Source organism: Erinaceus europaeus, chromosome 19 (genome assembly GCF_950295315.1).
Source record: "Erinaceus europaeus chromosome 19, mEriEur2.1, whole genome shotgun sequence".
Lineage (NCBI taxonomy): Eukaryota > Metazoa > Chordata > Mammalia > Eulipotyphla > Erinaceidae > Erinaceus > Erinaceus europaeus.
The window spans coordinates 67,618,737-67,641,574 of NC_080180.1; the positions used below are offsets into that span (position 1 = coordinate 67,618,737).

At 56.1% G+C, this 22,838-nt stretch overlaps 1 protein-coding gene across 3 annotated transcripts; it reads left to right on the forward strand.

Annotated features, from left to right (window-relative positions):
* The first annotated feature begins 1,253 nt into the window (after window positions 1-1,253).
* On the forward strand, window positions 1,254-11,435 carry SMIM43 (small integral membrane protein 43). Of its 3 annotated transcripts, none has more exons than XM_060179129.1 (5): window positions 1,254-1,488; window positions 6,030-6,105; window positions 7,880-8,186; window positions 9,520-9,710; window positions 11,302-11,435. In XM_060179129.1, the coding sequence occupies exon 1, from the start codon at window positions 1,271-1,273 to the stop codon at window positions 1,457-1,459; it is 189 nt and encodes a 62-aa protein (XP_060035112.1). In that variant the 5' UTR covers window positions 1,254-1,270; the 3' UTR covers window positions 1,460-1,488; window positions 6,030-6,105; window positions 7,880-8,186; window positions 9,520-9,710; window positions 11,302-11,435. The 3 variants fall into 3 exon arrangements, with proteins under 3 accessions (XP_060035112.1, XP_060035111.1, XP_060035113.1); XM_060179128.1 differs by having other exon boundaries at window positions 6,030-6,067; window positions 7,876-8,186; XM_060179130.1 differs by lacking the exon at window positions 7,880-8,186 and having other exon boundaries at window positions 6,030-6,084; window positions 9,533-9,710.
* Window positions 11,436-22,838: the final 11,403 nt, after the last annotated feature.

Below are 22,838 nucleotides of genomic sequence, written 5' to 3' on the forward strand. Positions count from 1 at the left end.
GTGCATCTGCGCACCTGCGTGCTGTGAGGCGCTCGTGTATCTGCGCACCTGCGTGCGGTGAGGCGCACCTGTATCTGCGCACCTGCGTGCGGTGAGGCGCGCCTGTATCTGCGCACCTGCGTGCTGTGAGGCGCTCGTGCATCTGCGCACCTGCGTGCTGTGAGCCGCGCCTGTATCTGCGCACCTGCGTGCTGTGAGCCGCGCCTGTATCTGCGCACCTGCGTGCGGTGAGGCGCTCGTGCATCTGCGCACCTGCGTGCTGTGAGGCGCGCCTGTATCTGCGCACCTGCGTGCGGTGAGGCGCTCGTGCATCTGCGCACCTGCGTGCTGTGAGGCGCTCGTGTATCTGCGCACCTGCGTGCGGTGAGGCGCACCTGTATCTGCGCACCTGCGTGCTGTGAGGCGCACCTGTATCTGCGCACCTGCGTGCGGTGAGGCGCACCTGTGTCTGGGCACCTGCATGAGTGTGCAGGAAGAGGCCCAGCGGTGTGAGTGTGTGCACGTGGGAGGAACTTAGGGTGAGTCTAGCAGCGGGTCCAGGACTGGGGGTGGGTTTGGAGGCGGGGTGGGCCCAGGGCTGGGGAGGGGGTAGGTCCATAACTGAGAGGGCAAGTGCAGGGCTGAGGGGGCGAATTCAGGACTAGGGGCCGGTCCAGAGCCGGGGGCGTGTCCCAGGGCGAGTCCAGAACTGGAGGGGGGTCTGGGACTGGGGGCGGTTCCAGGGGGCGGGTCTGGGACTGGGGGCGGGCCCGGGGGCGGGTCCAGGGGGCGGGCCCGGGTCTGGGGGCGGGTCCAGGGGCGGGTCCGGGTCTGGGGGCGGTCCCGGGTCTGGGGGCGGGTCCAGGGGGCGGACCTGGGTCTGGGGGCGGGTCCAGGGGGCGTGCCCGGGTCTGGGGGGCGGGCCTGGGTCAGGGGGCGGGTCCGGGTCTGTGGGCGGGTCCAGGGGGCGGGTCCAGGGGGCGGGCCCGGGTCAGGGGGTGGGTCCGGGTCTGTGGGCGGGTCCAGGGGGCGGGCCCAGGGGGCGGGCCCGGGTCTGGGGGCGGTTCCAGGGGGCGGGCCCGGGTCTGGGGGCGGGTCCAGGTGACGGGCCCGGGTCTGGGGGCGGTTCTGGGGGGGGCGAGTCTTGGGTCGAGGGCGGGACCAGGGGCCGTGTCCGGGTCTGGGGGCGACTGGGGGGAGGCGGGTCCGGGACTGGGGGCGGGTCAGGGGCGAGTCTTGGGCCGAGGGCGGGTCCAGGGTAGGGGCGTGGGTCCAGCGCCGCGGCTGCAGCATGGAATGGCCGCGGGACCTGCTGCTCTCCCTGGCGCTCTTCCTCTTCCTGCTGTCCCTGCTCTTTCTCCTGCTCTTCCTGGTTCTCAAACAGCTCACGGACTCGGGGGCCGCTGCGGGGACCCTGCAGCCTGGACGCCCCTCGCTGCACCGGGACCCGGGAGGCTGTGCCCGCGAGCCGGCGGCGTGACTGGCCTCCTTGGCTCTGGCGCCGGACAGGTGGGGTCCGGGGCCGGGTGTGTGGGTGCAGGAGCAGGGTCTGGGTGTAGGGACGGGACTCGGGGTGTGTGGGTGCAGGAGCAGGGTCTGGGTGTAGGGACGGGGCTCCGGGTGTGTGGGTGCAGGAGCAGGGTCTGGGTGTAGGGACGGGACTCCGGGTGTGTGGGTGCAGGAGCAGGGTCTGGGTGTAGGGACAGGGCTCCGGGTGTGTGGGTGCAGGAGCAGGGTCTGGGTGTAGGGACAGGGCTCCGGGTGTGTGGGTGCAGGAGCAGGGTCTGGGTGTAGGGACGGGGCTCCGGGTGTGTGGGTGCAGGAGCAGGGTCTGGGTGTAGGGACGGGGCTCCGGGTGTGTGGGTGCAGGAGCAGGGTCTGGGTGTAGGGACGGGGCTCCGGGTGTGTGGGTGCAGGAGCAGGGTCTGGGTGTAGGGACGGGACTCCGGGTGTGTGGGTGCAGGAGCAGGGTCTGGGTGTAGGGAGAGGACTCGGGGTGTGTGGGTGCAGGAGCAGGGTCTGGGTGTAGGGAGAGGACTCCGGGTGTGTGGGTGCAGGAGCAGGGTCTGGGTGTAGGGACAGGACTCGGGGTGTGTGGGTGCAGGAGCAGGGTCTGGGTGTAGGGAGAGGACTCCGGGTGTGTGGGTGCAGGAGCAGGGTCTGGGTGTAGGGACAGGACTCGGGGTGTGTGGGTGCAGGAGCAGGGTCTGGGTGTAGGGACAGGACTCCGGGTGTGTGGGTGCAGGAGCAGGGTCTGGGTGTAGGGACGGGACTCCGGGTGTGTGGGTGCAGGAGCAGGGTCTGGGTGTAGGGAGAGGACTCGGGGTGTGTGGGTGCAGGAGCAGGGTCTGGGTGTAGGGAGAGGACTCCGGGTGTGTGGGTGCAGGAGCAGGGTCTGGGTGTAGGGACAGGACTCGGGGTGTGTGGGTGCAGGAGCAGGGTCTGGGTGTAGGGAGAGGACTCCGGGTGTGTGGGTGCAGGAGCAGGGTCTGGGTGTAGGGACAGGACTCGGGGTGTGTGGGTGCAGGAGCAGGGTCTGGGTGTAGGGACAGGACTCCGGGTCTGTGGGTGCAGGAGCCGGGTCTGGATGTAGGGACGGGACTCCGGGTGTGTGGGTGCAGGAGCAGGGTCTGGGTGTAGGGACGGGGCTCCGGGTGTGTGGGTGCAGGAGCAGGGTCTGGGTGTAGGGACGGGACTCCGGGTGTGTGGGTGCAGGAGCAGGGTCTGGGTGTAGGGACGGGACTCCGGGTGTGTGGGTGCAGGAGCAGGGTCTGGGTGTAGGGACAGGATTCCGGGTGTGTGGGTGCAGGAGCAGGGTCTGGGTGTAGGGACGGGGCTCCGGTTGTGTGGGTGCAGGAGCAGGGTCTGGGTGTAGGGACGGGGCTCCGGGTGTGTGGGTGCAGGAGCAGGGTCTGGGTGTAGGGACGGGGCTCCGGGTGTGTGGGTGCAGGAGCAGGGTCTGGGTGTAGGGAGAGGACTCGGGGTGTGTGGGTGCAGGAGCAGGGTCTGGCTGTAGGGAGAGGACTCGGGGTGTGTGGGTGCAGGAGCAGGGTCTGGGTGTAGGGAGAGGACTCCGGGTGTGTGGGTGCAGGAGCAGGGTCTGGGTGTAGGGACAGGACTCGGGGTGTGTGGGTGCAGGAGCAGAGTCTGGGTGTAGGGACAGGACTCGGGGTGTGTGGGTGCAGGAGCAGGGTCTGGGTGTAGGGACGGGACTCCGGGTGTGTGGGTGCAGGAGCAGGGTCTGGGTGTAGGGACGGGACTCCGGGTGTGTGGGTGCAGGAGCAGGGTCTGGGTATAGGGACAGGACTCGGGGTGTGTGGGTGCAGGAGCAGGGTCTGGGTGTAGGGACAGGACTCCGGGTGTGTGGGTGCAGGAGCAGGGTCTGGGTGTAGGGACGGGACTCCGGGTGTGTGGGTGCAGGAGCAGGGTCTGGGTGTAGGGACGGGACTCCGGGTGTGTGGGTGCAGGAGCAGGGTCTGGGTGTAGGGACGGGACTCCGGGTGTGTGGGTGCAGGAGCAGGGTCTGGGTGTAGGGACGGGATTCCGGGTGTGTGGGTGCAGGAGCAGGGTCTGGGTGTAGGGACGGGGCTCCGGGTGTGTGGGTGCAGGAGCAGGGTCTGGGTGTAGGGACGGGGCTCCGGGTGTGTGGGTGCAGGAGCAGGGTCTGGGTGTAGGGACGGGGCTCCGGGTGTGTGGGTGCAGGAGCAGGGTCTGGGTGTAGGGACAGGACTCCGGGTGTGTGGGTGCAGGAGCAGGGTCTGGGTGTAGGGACGGGACTCCGGGTGTGTGGGTGCAGGAGCAGGGTCTGGGTGTAGGGAGAGGACTCGGGGTGTGTGGGTGCAGGAGCAGGGTCTGGGTGTAGGGAGAGGACTCCGGGTGTGTGGGTGCAGGAGCAGGGTCTGGGTGTAGGGACAGGACTCGGGGTGTGTGGGTGCAGGAGCAGGGTCTGGGTGTAGGGAGAGGACTCCGGGTGTGTGGGTGCAGGAGCAGGGTCTGGGTGTAGGGACAGGACTCGGGGTGTGTGGGTGCAGGAGCAGGGTCTGGGTGTAGGGACAGGACTCCGGGTGTGTGGGTGCAGGAGCCGGGTCTGGATGTAGGGACGGGACTCCGGGTGTGTGGGTGCAGGAGCAGGGTCTGGGTGTAGGGACGGGGCTCCGGGTGTGTGGGTGCAGGAGCAGGGTCTGGGTGTAGGGACGGGACTCCGGGTGTGTGGGTGCAGGAGCAGGGTCTGGGTGTAGGGACGGGACTCCGGGTGTGTGGGTGCAGGAGCAGGGTCTGGGTGTAGGGACAGGATTCCGGGTGTGTGGGTGCAGGAGCAGGGTCTGGGTGTAGGGACGGGGCTCCGGGTGTGTGGGTGCAGGAGTAGGGTCTGGGTGTAGGGAGAGGACTCGGGGTGTGTGGGTGCAGGAGCAGGGTCTGGCTGTAGGGAGAGGACTCGGGGTGTGTGGGTGCAGGAGCAGGGTCTGGGTGTAGGGAGAGGACTCCGGGTGTGTGGGTGCAGGAGCAGGGTCTGGGTGTAGGGACAGGACTCGGGGTGTGTGGGTGCAGGAGCAGAGTCTGGGTGTAGGGACAGGACTCGGGGTGTGTGGGTGCAGGAGCAGTGTCTGGGTGTAGGGACAGGACTCCGGGTGTGTGGGTGCAGGAGCAGGGTCTGGGTGTAGGGACAGGACTCCGGGTGTGTGGGTGCAGGAGCAGGGTCTGGGTGTAGGGACGGGACTCCGGGTGTGTGGGTGCAGGAGCAGGGTCTGGGTGTAGGGACAGGACTCGGGGTGTGTGGGTGCAGGAGCAGGGTCTGGGTGTAGGGACAGGACTCCGGGTGTGTGGGTGCAGGAGCAGGGTCTGGGTGTAGGGACAGGACTCCGGGTGTGTGGGTGCAGGAGCCGGTTCTGGGTGTAGGGACAGGACTCCGGGTGTGTGGGTGCAGGAGCCGGGTCTGGGTGTAGGGACGGGGCTCCGGGTGTGTGGGTGCAGGAGCAGGGTCTGGGTGTAGGGACGGGGCTCCGGGTGTGTGGGTGCAGGAGCAGGGTCTGGGTGTAGGGACGGGACTCCGGGTGTGTGGGTGCAGGAGCAGGGTCTGGGTGTAGGGACGGGGCTCCGGGTGTGTGGGTGCAGGAGCAGGGTCTGGGTGTAGGGACGGGGCTCCGGGTGTGTGGGTGCAGGAGCAGGGTCTGGGTGTAGGGACGGGGCTCCGGGTGTGTGGGTGCAGGAGCAGGGTCTGGGTGTAGGGACGGGGCTCCGGGTGTGTGGGTGCAGGAGCAGGGTCTGGGTGTAGGGACGGGGCTCCGGGTGTGTGGGTGCAGGAGCAGGGTCTGGGTGTAGGGACGGGACTCCGGGTGTGTGGGTGCAGGAGCAGGGTCTGGGTGTAGGGACGGGGCTCCGGGTGTGTGGGTGCAGGAGCAGGGTCTGGGTGTAGGGACAGGACTCCGGGTGTGTGGGTGCAGGAGCCGGGTCTGGGTGTAGGGACAGGACTCCGGGTGTGTGGGTGCAGGAGCCGGGTCTGGGTGTAGGGACGGGGCTCCGGGTGTGTGGGTGCAGGAGCAGGGTCTGGGTGTAGGGACGGGGCTCCGGGTGTGTGGGTGCAGGAGCAGGGTCTGGGTGTAGGGACGGGACTCCGGGTGTGTGGGTGCAGGAACAGGGTCTGGGTGTTGGATAGGACTCCAGGTGTGTGGGTACAATGGCAGGGTCTGGGGGCCTGGCACATGAATCCAATGGGTGTCCAGGAACAGGGTCTGGTGGCCAGGTGTGTGAATCCAGTGGGGGTGCAGGCTCATGACTGGGTTTGCTTTAAAGGTGCAGGGTCAGGAGCTGCACTGGTCATGGTGTGAGGTGGAGAAGGTCAAAGCAGGAATTCGGTGCAGGCTAGAGGGCGGGGTGGAGGCGTGGTGCAAAGTGCATGTATACAAGGCACCCTGCAGTAGTTAGCCCACTCTTGGGTGCCCCAGCTATTTCTTGGACGGGGAGTTCTGGGCTGGGTGAAGTAAGCACTCTACAAACAGTGCAGACTCTTAATTTGCTGGACTTCCTGATTTCTGATACTTTCTTCCTCCTAGTGCCACTGAGTCTTGAGGTGGACCCTCTCCCAGACAGCAGGGGACGAGAGCTCAGGTTAGTGGTTGCCCCTCACAGGTAAGCCAGTATTAATTCATTCTGCTGACTTAGTTTTTGTTAATACTTTTTTTCTGTGGAATTTCTCTTTTCTTTCTTTTTTTAATATTTAAATATTTACTCCCTTTTGTTGCCCTTGTTGTTTTATTGTTGTAGTTATTATTATTGTTGTTATTGATGTCGTCGTTGTTGGATAGGACAGAGAGAAATGGAGAGAGGAGGGGAAAACAGAGAGGGGGAGAGAAAGACAGACACCTGCAGACCTGCTTCACCTCCTGTGAAGCGACTCCCCTGCGGGTGGGGAGCCGGACGCCCGAACCTTACGCCGGGTCCTCGCGCCTGCTGCCTGACTCCCTCAGCTGACTTAGTTTTATATGAAAGGAGTGGTCCCCTTTCTATCTTGTGTTCAATGCCATTTTATCATGTCCTTGCCATCTAATTTATTAGCTAGTAGATTCCCATCAGTCTGGCCAAAATGTAGAGATTTCTTCTTACTGCCCAATCTCTGCCTGGAACTGGGCCCTAACTTTGGGAAGTGAGTTTCCTTATGTTTGTCCTCAGAACTGGCTGCTTGGCCCTTACTTTGTTAGAGACTCTACTTTTGAAACTTAGATGTTTATAGTGACCTGCCTTTTTCTATTCATTTATTTAATCATTATTATAATTAATTAATTACTTTTACAGAGCACTGATCAGCTCTGGCTTATAGTGGTACAGGGGATTGAATCTAGGACTTAAGAGTTTCAGGCATGACAGTCTCTTTGCATGACCATTATGCTATCTTCCCCTGCCATTAAACATTTTTTCAAGACTGACTCAATATAGACTGAATTCTCAAGCCAGAATGACTTTTGAAAGCATGTGTTGTGCTTTCTGTGTACTTTGTGCTCTAATGTTCTGAAAACCACCTTGGCCTGGGTTCCAAGCTGTGCCTGTGTCTGCACCGTGCACTGGCCGCTCTCTTGTCTTTTTGAAGACAGTATCAATATAAGTGTAATATATCCAGAATAAATGAGTGTAAATATCCAGAAACAGAACAAATAGCTCTTTTTAGACAGGTTTTTTTTCTGCTTGCACTATGCATCCACTGCTCCTGGAGGCCATTTTCTCCACTTTGCTACTACTCTTGTTGTTGTTATTGTTGCCATTGCTGCTGTTGTTGTATAAGAGAAATCGAGGGGGGGAGGACAGAGAGGGGGAGAGAAAAGACAGACACCTGCAGACCTGCTTCACCACTTGTGAAGTGACCCCCCTGCAGGTGGGGAGCTGGGGGCTTGAACCAGGGTCCTTACTCCCATCCTGTGCTTCATGCCATGTGCACTTAACCCACCGCACTATCTCCGGGTCCCAGCTTTTTAAAAAAAGTTTTATTTATTGAATAGAGACATAGAGAAGTTGGCAGGGAAGCAGGAGACAGAAAGGGAGAGAAGCAGATAGACACCTGCAGCCCTGTTTTCCTGCTCACGAAGCTTTCCCTTGCAACTGGGGAACAGGGGATTGAACCTGGATCCTTGTGCATTGTAACTTGTGTGCTCAACCAGGTGCACCACTGCTCAGTCCCTAACAAATAATTCTTCATTGTGTAAGTATAACTTGATTGTAGAAGGTCCAATTATGTGTTCCCATAAAAAGGTTTCAGTGATTCTCTAGCAATGCTAGAACCTGTATTGATGTCTTATATTTTAAGGGAATGGGCCACAATCAGGTTACTATGTAGGATCTCATTTCATTGTTCTAATTTTCTGCTGTTGATAAATGACTCCTAGTCTTATTAGGACCATCTTGGTTATTTCAGAGATTTCCAAACTTGCAAGTGCAATGAATTGGCTGTTCTATTTGGAGAAGTGACTGTTATCAGTTCAACGAGAACTGCCATCGCATGCACACCCGCAAAATCCAGGCCATGTGGTGAAGTAGTGCCTGTATGAACGCCAGGCTTAGGGCACAGCTATCGACAGGGACAGTGCCAGTGCCAGCTGGTGTGATTCTGCAGGCTGGGAGCGGCGTTTATCCGGAACGCGCCTTGTGCTGGCTTTTCTGGGAATGACAAGGTGCCAGGATCCGTTTTTAGTTCACATGCAGGGGTGGAAACTTGGAGCTAGGTGAGTGGAACATGTGCGGCACCCCTTTTAGCTTGGCACTCTTCATCTCCGATTTTGTCTGTACTTTCAAGATAAATGTGACCAAGTTACATTTTAAGTGACTAAAATTTTATGGATTATAAATGGTCAAGCCGTTCAGGATGGTGGGAAATGACTACCTTTTCTAACTCATACCTACTGATACAGAGACTTGGAGTGCTGATAGCACACAGCACTTTGCTTTCATCTTTATAATGACTGAGACACTTGTGCTTAGGTCAAATCCACAATGAAAAATTTGGGGTCATTAGGAAAGTACTGTTACGTATTTAAATTAAGTTGTAGATTTTTGGTGTCATGCTTTTGTTTAAGTCAATGAAGCAAATTTGCATTTCTTTTAAGAAATATATTTTTAAATTTTTAATTGATTTTATTTTTCAGAGAGATACAGAGATAGAGACACACAGAGAGAGAAACACCAGAGCACTGCTCACCTCTGGCTTATAGTGGTGCGGGGGATTGAACCTGGGACTTCGGAGCCTCAGGCATTAGAACCTGTTTGCACAACCATTATGCTGTCTCCCCTGCCCTGCATTTTCTTACTTTGGCTGTACAGGATAAAGTTACAGATCCAATAATGGTTTGATAGCTCATATGAGTATTTAGCATTTTACCTTTAGGAAATGGAAAAATCAGAAGGGCAGACTTGTGTAGAACAGTAATGAGAACAAGCATTCTGATGGACTGAACTGGGAACAGTCTTATTTTCTTAAATTGCAGTGACTTTTCATAGTAAGCACAATCCTAGTTCTGCGTAGACAGCCTGAAGATATAATTGGGCTCAAGTTAAAGTTATTTAAAACTTTTTGAGTAGTATAGTTCTGTAAAATCCCCCAAACTTATTGAATATGTACAGAGTCATCATGAAAGATCATATATATATATATATATATATATATATATATATATATATGTATTCATTTTTGCTTTAAGATGGAATTTTTCCTATTGGGAATCAAGATGCAAAGCTATGTCCATAAGAAAGTTACTAGGTTGGGGCAGGGGTAGATAGCATCATGGTTATGCAAAGAGACTGTCATGCCTGAGGCTCCAAAGTCCCAGGTTCAATCCCCTGTAACACCATAAGCCAGAGCTGAGCAGTGCTCTGGTAAAATAAATAAATAAATAAATAAATAAATAAAAGAAAGTTATTAGGCTGAACTATGGTTTAAATAAAGGCTTCAAATTTTCTTGTGTAGCACAGAGGGTAGAGTTAGGCTGTAGCCAGTGTTGGCTTTGGAGCTCACAAACGTCAGGGTCAGGGGACCATGAGTTCTTTTGATCTTTCCCTTAGGCCAAGATGACAGAGTCTCTCCCTGCAAGGAGATGGCCATGCTGGAGTCCACCTTCCTTTAAAGTGCTTTTCAGCAGCCCAACTCTGGCCAGAAGGTGCTGCTCACTACTGTTCCCTGCAAGGCTGTCAGAGAAGAGCATCTTCTGCAGCTGGACCCATAACCACCTTCCGTCAGCACATCCATTCTCATGGTGAGGAACAAAGCGGTGATGGCACTAGGTGGGCAGCTAGAAGTCTGTGTCCTGGCTACAGAGTGTGGTTGCAAAGGAGCATGATGTTTGCAGCTCCTCCTGCATGGGGTTCTCCTGATACACTAGCAGGCTCCCTTGTCTCCCAGTCAGCAGGTGGGCCTGTGGGGCAGAGGGCTATGAGGTCTGGGATGGGGAGAGGGCTGTGCTGCTCCTCAGCTGCTTCAGGAACCCTCAGGTCCTGGCAGGTTTGTGCCGGAGCCTGGCTGTGTGTGAGAGCCCTGTTGGGAGCATGTCCTTAGTGATCAGGGCAGGCTCATCTGAGGAAAGCTTGCTTCCCCTTCTGTGACTCCACTGCCAATCTCACGGTACCCTGGGAGAACGGTTGCTTCTCACAGCTGCTTCCATAACACTCACACCCTGACTGAGAGAAGGAAGCACTTCCCACATCCAGGGGCCTTTGCTGGGACTCTACACCTGCATGCTTCTACCACTCCCGGCAGAGGCAGAAAGGGAGAGGGGCAGAGGGTCAAGGCCAGAAACCACAGCACTGCTGCAGCATTCATGCAGCTTCCCCACGTGTGTTCCTGTGTGGTGGCTGGGAACTCCCAGTGTGTGCAAAGTGTGTGAGCTGTCTCCTGGCCCCAAAGGAGCTTTCTGTGGTGATTGGAGTGTTCTCTGTCCATACACTCTAATGCATTAGCAGTAGGAAGGAAGATTGAATTCTCATTCGTTTAAATGTAAATGGCCACCTGTGACTCATGGCTGGACACACGTCCACTCTCTTGTGTCAGAACCAGCAGAACGGTGTGCTCAGCAAGTGTTGTGCTCCTGGGTCTGCTCCAGCTCCCTCACCATGGAGCTAAATGTAGGGGCAAGTCTGTGTCTATGACGCACATGTTTCTGTGTGAAGGAGTGGTCTGCTGGAAGCGGACCAAACCTGTGGCAGCTACAGCTCTGCTCACGGGACACTCCTGCTCAGCACTGGGCAGTTCTAGCTGCTGCACAGTGCATGTGTTACTTCTTCTTTAATATTTATTTTATTTATTTATTCCCTTTTGTTGCCCTTGTTGTTTTTTTGTTGTAGTTATTATTGTTGTTGGGTAGGACAGAGAGAAATGGAGAGAGGAAGGGGAAGACAGAGAGAGGGAGAGAAAGACAGACACCTGCAGACCTGCTTCACCGCCTGTGAAGCGACTCCCCTGCAGGTGGGGAGCCGGGGCTTGAACCGGGATCCTTACGCTGGTCCCTGTGCTTTGCACCTCATGTGCTTAACCCACTGTGCTACAGCCCGACTCCCGTGCATGTGTTACTTCATGCTGCTGAGTGGCTGTCCTGCAGATGAGTTTCCAAATATTCAGCGATTTATATTTTTAAAAGCCTGTAAAATAATTACATGTAACTCATTTTTGTAATATAATTTTAAAAAAAAGACTGTTTATTTATCTATTAGACAGAAAGAGAATCAGAACATCATTCTAACATAAGCAATGCCAGGCATCAAAATCAGGATTTTATGCTTGCCCTTGCTACTGCACCAAGTCCCAGGCTACATTTGGTGTGTTATTTTTTTGCTTGTTTATTTGTTGGATAGAGACAGAAATTGAGAGGAAGGAAGAAGGAAAAGGAGAAGGAGAAGAAGGAGAAAGAGAAGGAGAAGGAGGAGAAGGAGTAGAAGAAAAAGGAGAAAGAGAAGGAGAAGAAGAAGGAAAAGGAGGAGAAGAAGGAGGAAGAGGAAGAGGAGGAAGAGGAGGAGGAGGAGAGGGACCTGCAACCCTCCTTCATGACTAGCGAAGCTTCTCCACTCTAGGTGGGGACAGGGGCTTGAACCTAGGTCCTTGCACACTGTAATATGTGACTCAACCAGGTGTGCCACTGCCTGGCCCCTACTGCTATGTCCTTTAAAAAAAAAGTTTATTTATTTAATTGAGAGAAATGCCAGACTACTTTAACTTGGGACCTCACACAAGTAAGGCCTGTGCTATATTATTGAGCAGCTTTCCTGGTTACCTGAGTTAATTTTTGCAAAAACCAGAATATCTGTATCTATAGTTATTATTTTTCATATGAATCTTATTTTTCAAAGGTCCATTATTTTTGAGAGAATGAATAAACCAGATCGTGATTCTGGCACATGAGGCGCTAGGGAATGAACATGGAGCCTTATGCATGCAAGTCTTGTCCTCTGCCACTGCCCCACCTCCCAGGTCACTGAGTCTTTAGTTATTTCAGCACCACTTGTTGACAATAATCACTGATTCAAAGTATCTACAAAACACAGTTAGAGGGCTGGGCAGTGGCACACCTGGTTAAGCACACACATTACCATGAGCAGAGACCTTGGTTCAAGGCCCATGTCCCCACATGCAAGGGGAAGCTTCACAAAGGGTGAAGCAGGGCTGTAGGTGTCTCTTTTTCTCTCTCCGTCTCTGACGTCACTTCTCAATTTCTCTTTCTCTGTCCAATAACATAAAAATAAATAAAATATTCAAACAAACAAAAGCAAGTGCAGTCAGAAGATGAAAGCTGGGCTCCGGCTGCTGGTCACACTGTAGAATGCGTGCTTCTCCACAGGGCAGCTGGTCACACTGTAGAATGCGTGCTTCTCCACAGGGCTGCTGGTCACACTGTAGAATGCGTGCTTCTCCACAGGGCAGCTGGTCACACTGTACAATGCGTGCTTCTCCACAGGGCAGCTGGTCACACTGTACAATGCGTGCTTCTCCACAGGGCAGCTGGTCACACTGTAGAATGCGTGCTTCTCCACAGGGCAGCTGGTCACACTGTAGAATGCGTGCTTCTCCACAGGGCAGCTGGTCAAACTGTAGAATGCCTGCTTCTCCACAGGGCAGCTGGTCACACTGTAGAATGCGTGCTTCTCCACAGGGCAGCTGGTCACACTGTAGAATGCGTGCTTCTCCACAGGGCAGCTGGTCACACTGTAGAATGCGTGCTTCTCCACAGGGCAGCTGGTCACACTGTAGAATGCGTGCTTCTCCACAGGGCAGCTGGTCACACTGTAGAATGCGTGCTTCTCCACAGGGCAGCTGGTCACACTGTAGAATGCGTGCTTCTCCACAGGGCAGCTGGTCACACTGTAGAATGCGTGCTTCTCCACAGGGCAGCTGGTCACACTGTAGAATGCGTGCTTCTCCACAGGGCAGCTGGTCACACTGTAGAATGCGTGCTTCTCCACAGGGCAGCTGGTCACACTGTAGAATGCGTGCTTCTCCACAGGGCAGCTGGTCACACTGTAGAATGCGTGCTTCTCCACAGGGCAGCTGGTCACACTGTAGAATGCGTGCTTCTCCACAGGGCAGCTGGTCACACTGTAGAATGCCTGCTTCTCCACAGGGCAGCTGGTCACACTGTAGAATGCGTGCTTCTCCACAGGGCAGCTGGTCACACTGTAGAATGCCTGCTTCTCCACAGGGCAGCTGGTCACACTGTAGAATGCCTGCTTCTCCACAGGGCAGCTGGTCACACTGTAGAATGCCTGCTTCTCCACAGGGCAGCTGGTCACACTGTAGAATGCCTGCTTCTCCACAGGGCAGCTGGTCACACTGTAGAATGCCTGCTTCTCCACAGGGCAGCTGGTCACACTGTAGAATGCCTGCTTCTCCACAGGGCAGCTGGTCACACTGTACAATGCCTGCTTCTCCACAGGGCAGCTGGTCACACTGTACAATGCCTGCTTCTCCACAGGGCAGCTGGTCACACTGTAGAATGCCTGCTTCTCCACAGGGCAGCTGGTCACACTGTAGAATGCCTGCTTCTCCACAGGGCAGCTGGTCACACTGTAGAATGCCTGCTTCTCCACAGGGCAGCTGGTCACACTGTAGAATGCCTGCTTCTCCACAGGGCAGCTGGTCACACTGTAGAATGCGTGCTTCTCCACAGGGCAGCTGGTCACACTGTACAATGCGTGCTTCTCCACAGGGCTGCTGGTCACACTGTAGAATGCGTGCTTCTCCACAGGGCTGCTGGTCACACTGTACAATAGGTGCTTCTCCACAGGGCAGCTGGTCACAATGTACAATGCGTGCTTCTCCACAGGGCAGCTGGTCACACTGTAGAATGCGTGCTTCTCCACAGGGCAGCTGGTCACACTGTAGAATGCGTGCTTCTCCACAGAGCTGCTGGTCACACTGTATGTAGAATGCGTGCTTCTCCACAGGGCAGCTGGTCACACTGTATGTAGAATGCGTGCTTCTCCACAGGGCAGCTGGTCACACTGTATGTAGAATGCGTGCTTCTCCACAGGGCAGCTGGTCACACTGTATGTAGAATGCGTGCTTCTCCACAGGGCAGCTGGTCACACTGTAGAATGCGTGCTTCTCCACAGGGCAGCTGGTCACACTGTAGAATGCGTGCTTCTCCACAGGGCAGCTGGTCACACTGTAGAATGCGTGCTTCTCCACAGGGCAGCTGGTCACACTGTAGAATGCGTGCTTCTCCACAGGGCAGCTGGTCACACTGTAGAATGCGTGCTTCTCCACAGGGCAGCTGGTCACACTGTAGAATGCGTGCTTCTCCACAGGGCAGCTGGTCACACTGTAGAATGCGTGCTTCTCCACAGGACAGCTGGTCACACTGTAGAATGCGTGCTTCTCCGCAGGACAGCTGGTCACACTGTAGAATGCGTGCTTCTCCGCAGGGCAGCTGGTCACACTGTAGAATGCGTGCTTCTCCGCAGGGCAGCTGGTCACACTGTAGAATGCGTGCTTCTCCGCAGGGCAGCTGGTCACACTGTAGAATGCGTGCTTCTCCGCAGGGCAGCTGGTCACACTGTAGAATGCGTGCTTCTCCGCAGGGCAGCTGGTCACACTGTAGAATGCGTGCTTCTCCGCAGGGCTGCTGGTCACACTGTAGAATGCGTGCTTCTCCGCAGGGCTGCTGGTCACACTGTAGAATGCGTGCTTCTCCGCAGGACAACTGATCACACTGTAGAATGCGTGCTTCACTGCAGGGCTGCTGGTCACACTGTAGAATGCGTGCTTCACTGCAGGGCAGCTGGTCACACTGTCGAATGCGTGCTTCTCCACAGGGCAGCTGGTCACACTGTAGAATGCGTGCTTCTCCACAGGGCAGCTGGTCACACTGTAGAATGCGTGCTTCTCCACAGGACAGCTGGTCACACTGTAGAATGCGTGCTTCTCCACAGGACAGCTGGTCACACTGTGGAATGCGTGCTTCTCCACAGGGCAGCTGGCCACACTGTAGAATGCGTGCTTCTCCACAGGGCTGCTGGTCACACTGTAGAATGCGTGCTTCTCCGCAGGGCTGCTGGTCACACTGTAGAATGCGTGCTTCACTGCAGGGCAGCTGGTCACACTGTAGAATGCGTGCTTCTCCACAGAGCAGCTTGTCACACTGTAGAATGCGTGCTTCTCCACAGGACAGCTGGTCACACTGTGGAATGCGTGCTTCTCCACAGGGCAGCTGGCCACACTGTAGAATGCGTGCTTCTCCACAGGGCTGCTGGTCACACTGTAGAATGCGTGCTTCTCCGCAGGGCTGCTGGTCACACTGTAGAATGCGTGCTTCACTGCAGGGCAGCTGGTCACACTGTAGAATGCGTGCTTCTCCACAGAGCAGCTTGTCACACTGTAGAATGCATGCTTCTCCACAGTGCAGCTGGTCACACTGTAGAATGCGTGCTTCTCCACAGGACAGCTGGTCACACTGTAGAATGCGTGCTTCACTGCAGGGCAGCTGGTCACACTGTAGAATGCGTGCTTCACTGCAGGGCAGCTGGTCACACTGTAGAATGCGTGCTTCTCCACAGGGCTGCTGGTCACACTGTAGAATGCATGCTTCACTGCAGGGCTGCTGGTCACACTGTAGAATGCGTGCTTCACTGCAGGGCAGCTGGTCACACTGTCGAATGCGTGCTTCTCCACAGGGCAGCTGGTCACACTGTAGAATGCGTGCTTCTCCACAGGGCAGCTGGTCACACTGTAGAATGCGTGCTTCACTGCAGGGCTGCTTGTCACACTGTAGAATGCGTGCTTCACTGCAGGGCAGCTGGTCACACTGTAGAATGCGTGCTTCTCCACAGGGCAGCTGGTCACACTGTAGAATGCATGCTTCTCCACAGGGCTGCTGGTCACCCTGTAGAATGTGTGCTTCTCCACAGGGCAGCTGGTCACACTGTAGAATGCCTGCTTCTCCACAGGGCAGCTGGTCACACTGTAGAATGCGTGCTTCTCCACAGGGCAGCTGGTCACACTGTAGAATGCCTGCTTCTCCACAGGGCAGCTGGTCACACTGTACAATGCGTGCTTCTCCACAGGGCAGCTGGTCACACTGTAGAATGCGTGCTTCTCCACAGGGCTGCTGGTCACCCTGTAGAATGTGTGCTTCACTGCAGGGCTGCTGGTCACACTGTAGAATGCGTGCTTCACTGCAGGGCTGCTGGTCACACTGTAGAATGCGTGCTTCTCCACAGGGCAGCTGGTCACACTGTACAATGCGTGCTTCTCCACAGGGTAGCTGGTCACACTGTAGAATGCGTGCTTCTCCACAGGGCAGCTGGTCACACAGTAGAATGCGTGCTTCTCCACAGGGCAGCTGGTCACACTGTAGAATGCGTGCTTCTCCACAGGGCTGCTGGTCACCCTGTAGAATGTGTGCTTCTCCACTGGGCTGCTGGTCACACTGTAGAATGCCTGCTTCACTGCAGGGCAGCTGGTCACACTGTAGAATGCGTGCTTCTCCACAGGGCAGCTGGTCACACTGTAGAATGCGTGCTTCACTGCAGGGCAGCTGGTCACACTGTAGAATGCGTGCTTCATTGCAGGGCAGCTGGTCACACTGTAGAATGCGTGCTTCTCCACAGGGCAGCTGGTCACACTGTAGAATGCGTGCTTCTCCACAGGGCTGCTGGTCACACTGTAGAATGCGTGCTTCTCCACAGGGCTGCTGGTCACACTGTAGAATGCGTGCTTCTCCACAGGGCTGCTGGTCACACTGTAGAATGCGTGCTTCACTGCAGGGCAGCTGGTCACACTGTAGAATGCGTGCTTCTCCACAGAGCAGCTTGTCACACTGTAGAATGCGTGCTTCTCCACAGTGCAGCTGGTCACACTGTAGAATGCGTGCTTCTCCACAGGGCAGCTGGTCACACTGTAGAATGCGTGCTTCACTGCAGGGCAGCTGGTCACACTGTAGAATGCGTGCTTCACTGCAGGGCAGCTGGTCACACTGTAGAATGCGTGCTTCTCCACAGGGCTGCTGGTCACACCGTAGAATGCGTGCTTCACTGCAGGGCTGCTGGTCACACTGTAGAATGAGTGCTTCACTGCAGGGCAGCTGGTCACACTGTCGAATGCGTGCTTCTCCACAGGGCAGCTGGTCACACTGTAGAATGCGTGCTTCTCCACAGGGCTGCTGGTCACACTGTAGAATGCGTGCTTCTCCACAGGGCAGCTGGTCACACTGTAGAATGCGTGCTTCACTGCAGGGCTGCTTGTCACACTGTAGAATGCGTGCTTCACTGCAGGGCAGCTGGTCACACTGTAGAATGCGTGCTTCTCCACAGGGCAGCTGGTCACACTGTAGAATGCCTGCTTCTCCACAGGGCAGCTGGTCACACTGTACAATGCGTGCTTCTACACAGGGCAGCTGGTCACACTGTACAATGCGTGCTTCTCCACAGGGCAGCTGGTCACACTGTAGAATGCGTGCTTCTCCACAGGGCTGCTGGTCACCCTGTAGAATGTGTGCTTCACTGCAGGGCTGCTGGTCACACTGTAGAATGCGTGCTTCACTGCAGGGCTGCTGGTCACACTGTAGAATGCGTGCTTCTCCACAGGGCAGCTGGTCACACTGTACAATGCGTGCTTCTCCACAGGGCAGCTGGTCACACTGTAGAATGCGTGCTTCTCCACAGGGCAGCTGGTCACACTGTAGAATGCGTGCTTCTCCACAGGGCTGCTGGTCACCCTGTAGAATGTGTGCTTCTCCACTGGGCTGCTGGTCACACTGTAGAATGCGTGCTTCTCCACAGGGCTGCTGGTCACACTGTAGAATGCGTGCTTCTCCACAGGGCTGCTGGTCACACTGTAGAATGTGTGCTTCACTGCAGGGCTGCTGGTCACACTGTAGAATGCGTGCTTCACTGCAGGGCTGCTGGTCACACTGTACAATGCGTGCTTCTCCACAGGGCAGCTGGTCACACTGTACAATGCGTGCTTCTCCACAGGGCTGCTGGTCACACTGTAGAATGCGTGCTTCTCCACAGGGCTGCTGGTCACCCTGTAGAATGTGTGCTTCTCCACAGGGCAGCTGGTCACACTGTACAATGCGTGCTTCTCCACAGGGCAGCTGGTCACACTGTAGAATGCGTGCTTCTCCACAGGGCAGCTGGTCACCCTGTAGAATGCGTGCTTCTCCACAGTGCTGCTGGTCACGCTGTAGAATGTGTGCTTCACTGCAGGGCTGCTGGTCACACTGTAGAATGCGTGCTTCACTGCAGGGCTGCTGGTCACACTGTAGAATGCGTGCTTCTCCACAGGGCAGCTGGTCACACTGTAGAATGCGTGCTTCTCCACAGGGCAACTGGTCACACTGTACAATGCGTGCTTCTCCACAGGGCAGCTGGTCACACTGTACAATGCGTGCTTCTCCACAGGGCTGCTGGTCACACTGTAGAATGCGTGCTTCTCCACAGGGCTGCTGGTCACACTGTAGAATGTGTGCTTCTCCACAGGGCTGCTGATCACCCTGTAGAATGTGTGCTTCACTGCAGGGCTGCTGGTCACACTGTAGAATGCGTGCTTCACTGCAGGGCTGCTGGTCACACTGTAGAATGCGTGCTTCTCCACAGGGCAGCTGGTCACACTGTACAATGCGTGCTTCTCCACAGGGCAGCTGGTCACACTGTACAATGCGTGCTTCTCCACAGGGCTGCTGGTCACACTGTAGAATGCGTGCTTCTCCACAGGGCAGCTGGCCACACTGTAGAATGCGTGCTTCTCCACAGGGCAGCTGGCCACACTGTAGAATGCGTGCTTCTCCACAGGGCAGCTGGTCACACTGTAGAATGCGTGCTTCTCCACAGGGCAGCTGGTCACACTGTAGAATGCGTGCTTCACCGCAGGGCTGCTGGTCACACTGTAGAATGCGTGCTTCTCCACAGAGCTGCTGGCCACACTGTAGAATGCGTGCTTCTCCACAGGGCAGCTGGCCACACTGTAGAATGCGTGCTTCTCCACAGGGCAGCTGGTCACACTGTAGAATGCGTGCTTCTCCACAGGGCAGCTGGTCACACTGTAGAATGCGTGCTTCTCCACAGGGCAACTGGTCACACTGTACAATGCGTGCTTGTCCACAGGGCAGCTGGTCACACTGTACAATGTGTGCTTCTCCACAGGGCTGCTGGTCACACTGTAGAATGCGTGCTTCTCCACAGGGCTGCTGGTCACACTGTAGAATGCGTGCTTCTCCACAGGGCAGCTGGCCACACTGAGGAATGCGTGCTTCTCCACAGGGCAGCTGGTCACACTGTACAATGCGTGCTTCTCCACAGGGCAGCTGGCCACACTGTAGAATGCGTGCTTCTCCACAGGGCAGCTGGTCACACTGTAGAATGCGTGCTTCTCCACAGGGCTGCTGGTCACACTGTAGAATGCGTGCTTCTCCACAGGGCAGCTGGTCACACTGTAGAATGCGTGCTTCACTGCAGGGCTGCTTGTCACACTGTAGAATGCGTGCTTCACTGCAGGGCAGCTGGTCACACTGTAGAATGCGTGCTTCTCCACAGGGCAGCTGGTCACACTGTAGAATGCCTGCTTCTCCACAGGGCAGCTGGTCACACTGTACAATGCGTGCTTCTACACAGGGCAGCTGGTCACACTGTACAATGCGTGCTTCTCCACAGGGCAGCTGGTCACACTGTAGAATGCGTGCTTCTCCACAGGGCTGCTGGTCACCCTGTAGAATGTGTGCTTCACTGCAGGGCTGCTGGTCACACTGTAGAATGCGTGCTTCACTGCAGGGCTGCTGGTCACACTGTAGAATGCGTGCTTCTCCACAGGGCAGCTGGTCACACTGTACAATGCGTGCTTCTCCACAGGGCAGCTGGTCACACTGTAGAATGCGTGCTTCTCCACAGGGCAGCTGGTCACACTGTAGAATGCGTGCTTCTCCACAGGGCTGCTGGTCACCCTGTAGAATGTGTGCTTCTCCACTGGGCTGCTGGTCACACTGTAGAATGCGTGCTTCTCCACAGGGCTGCTGGTCACACTGTAGAATGCGTGCTTCTCCACAGGGCTGCTGGTCACACTGTAGAATGTGTGCTTCTCCACAGGGCTGCTGATCACCCTGTAGAATGTGTGCTTCACTACAGGGCTGCTGGTCACACTGTAGAATGCGTGCTTCACTGCAGGGCTGCTGGTCACACTGTAGAATGCGTGCTTCTCCACAGGGCAGCTGGTCACACTGTACAATGCGTGCTTCTCCACAGGGCAGCTGGTCACACTGTACAATGCGTGCTTCTCCACAGGGCTGCTGGTCACACTGTAGAATGCGTGCTTCTCCACAGGGCAGCTGGCCACACTGTAGAATGCGTGCTTCTCCACAGGGCAGCTGGCCACACTGTAGAATGCGTGCTTCTCCACAGGGCAGCTGGTCACACTGTAGAATGCGTGCTTCTCCACAGGGCAGCTGGTCACACTGTAGAATGCGTGCTTCACCGCAGGGCTGCTGGTCACACTGTAGAATGCGTGCTTCTCCACAGAGCTGCTGGTCACACTGTAGAATGCGTGCTTCTCCACAGGGCAGCTGGTCACACTGTAGAATGCGTGCTTCACTGCAGGGCTGCTGGTCACACTGTAGAATGCGTGCTTCTCCACAGGGCAGCTGGTCACACTGTACAATGCGTGCTTCTCCACAGGGCAGCTGGTCACAGTGTAGAATGCGTGCTTCTCCACAGGGCAGCTGGTCACACTGTAGAATGCGTGCTTCTCCACAGGGCAGCTGGTCACACTGTAGAATGTGTGCTTCTCCACAGGGCTGCTGGTCACCCTGTAGAATGTGTGCTTCTCCACAGGGCAGCTGGTCACACTGTAGAATGCGTGATTCTCCACAGGGCTGCTGGTCACCCTGTAGAATGCGTGCTTCTCCACAGGGCTGCTGGTCACCCTGTAGAATGTGTGCTTCACTGCAGGGCAGCTGGTCACACTGTAGAATGCGTGCTTCTCCACAGGGCAGCTGGTCACACTGTAGAATGCGTGCTTCTCCACAGGGCAGCTGGTCACACTGTAGAATTCGTGCTTCTCCACAGGGCAGCTGGTCACACTGTAGAATGCGTGCTTCTCCACAGGGCAGCTGGTCACACTGTAGAATGCGTGCTTCTCCGCAGGGCTGCTGGTCACACTGTAGAATGCGTGCTTCACTGCAGGGCTGCTGCTCACACTGTAGAATGCGTGCTTCACTGCAGGACTGCTGGTCACACCTTAGAATGCGTGCTTCTCCACAGGGCAGCTGGTCACACTGTAGAATGCGTGCTTCTCCACAGGGCAGCTGGTCACCCTGTAGAATGCGTGCTTCTCCACAGGGCTGCTGGTCACCCTGTAGAATGTGTGCTTCACTGCAGGGCTGCTGGTCACACTGTAGAATGCGTGCTTCACTGCAGGGCTGCTGGTCACACTGTAGAATGCGTGCTTCTCCACAGGGCAGCTGGTCACACTGTACAATGCGTGCTTCTCCACAGGGCAGCTGGCCACACTGTAGAATGCGTGCTTCTCCACAGGGCAGCTGGCCACACTGTAGAATGCGTGCTTCTCCACAGGGCAGCTGGTCACACTGTAGAATGCGTGCTTCTCCACAGGGCAGCTGGTCACACTGTAGAATGCGTGCTTCTCCACAGGGCAACTGGTCACACTGTAGAATGCGTGCTTCTCCACAGGGCAACTGGTCACACTGTACAATGCGTGCTTGTCCACAGGGCAGCTGGTCACACTGTACAATGTGTGCTTCTCCACAGGGCTGCTGGTCACACTGTAGAATGCGTGCTTCTCCACAGGGCTGCTGGTCACACTGTAGAATGCGTGCTTCTCCACAGGGCAGCTGGCCACACTGTACAATGCGTGCTTCTCCACAGGGCAGCTGGTCACACTGTACAATGCGTGCTTCTCCACAGGGCAGCTGGTCACACTGTACAATGCGTGCTTCTCCACAGGGCAGCTGGCCACACTGTAGAATGCGTGCTTCTCCACAGGGCAGCTCGCCACACTGTAGAATGCGTGCTTCTCCACAGGGCAGCTGGTCACACTGTACAATGCGTGCTTCTCCACAGGGCAGCTGGTTACCCTGTAGAATGCGTGCTTCTCCACAGGGCTGCTGGTCATCCTGTAGAATGCGTGCTTCTCCACAGGGCAGCTGGTCACACTGTAGAATGCGTGCTTCTCCACTGGGCAGCTGGTCACACTGTAGAATGCGTGCTTCACCGCAGGGCTGCTGGTCACACTGTAGAATGCGTGCTTCTCCACTGGGCAGCTGGTCACACTGTAGAATGCGTGCTTCACCGCAGGGCTGCTGGTCACACTGTAGAATGCGTGCTTCTCCACAGGGCAGCTGGTCACACTGTACAATGCGTGCTTCTCCACAGGGCTGCTGGTCACACTGTAGAATGCGTGCTTCTCCACAGGGCTGCTGGTCACCCTGTAGAATGTGTGCTTCACTGCAGGGCTGCTGGTCACACTGTACAATGCGTGCTTCTCCTCAGGGCAGCTGGTCACACTGTACAATGCGTGCTTCTCCACAGGGCAGCTGGTCACACTGTAGAATGCGTGCTTCTCCACAGGGCAGCTGGTCACACTGTTGAATGCATGCTTCTCCACAGGGCAGCTGGTCACACTGTACAATGCGTGCTTCTCCACAGGGCAGCTGGTCACACTGTACAATGCGTGCTTCTCCACAGGGCAGCTGGTCACCCTGTAGAATGCGTGCTTCTCCACAGGGCTGCTGGTCACCCTGTAGAATGTGTGCTTCACTGCAGGGCTGCTGGTTACACTGTATAATGCGTGCTTCACTGCAGGGCTGCTGGTCACACTGTAGAATGCGTGCTTCTCCACAGGGCAGCTGGTCACACTGTACAATGCGTGCTTCTCCACAGGGCAGCTGGCC

Coding starts and splice junctions, on each gene's coding strand:
- SMIM43 (XM_060179129.1), top strand. CDS start 1,271: ATGGAATGGCCGCGGGACCTGCTGCTCTCCCTGGCGCTCTTCCTCTTC.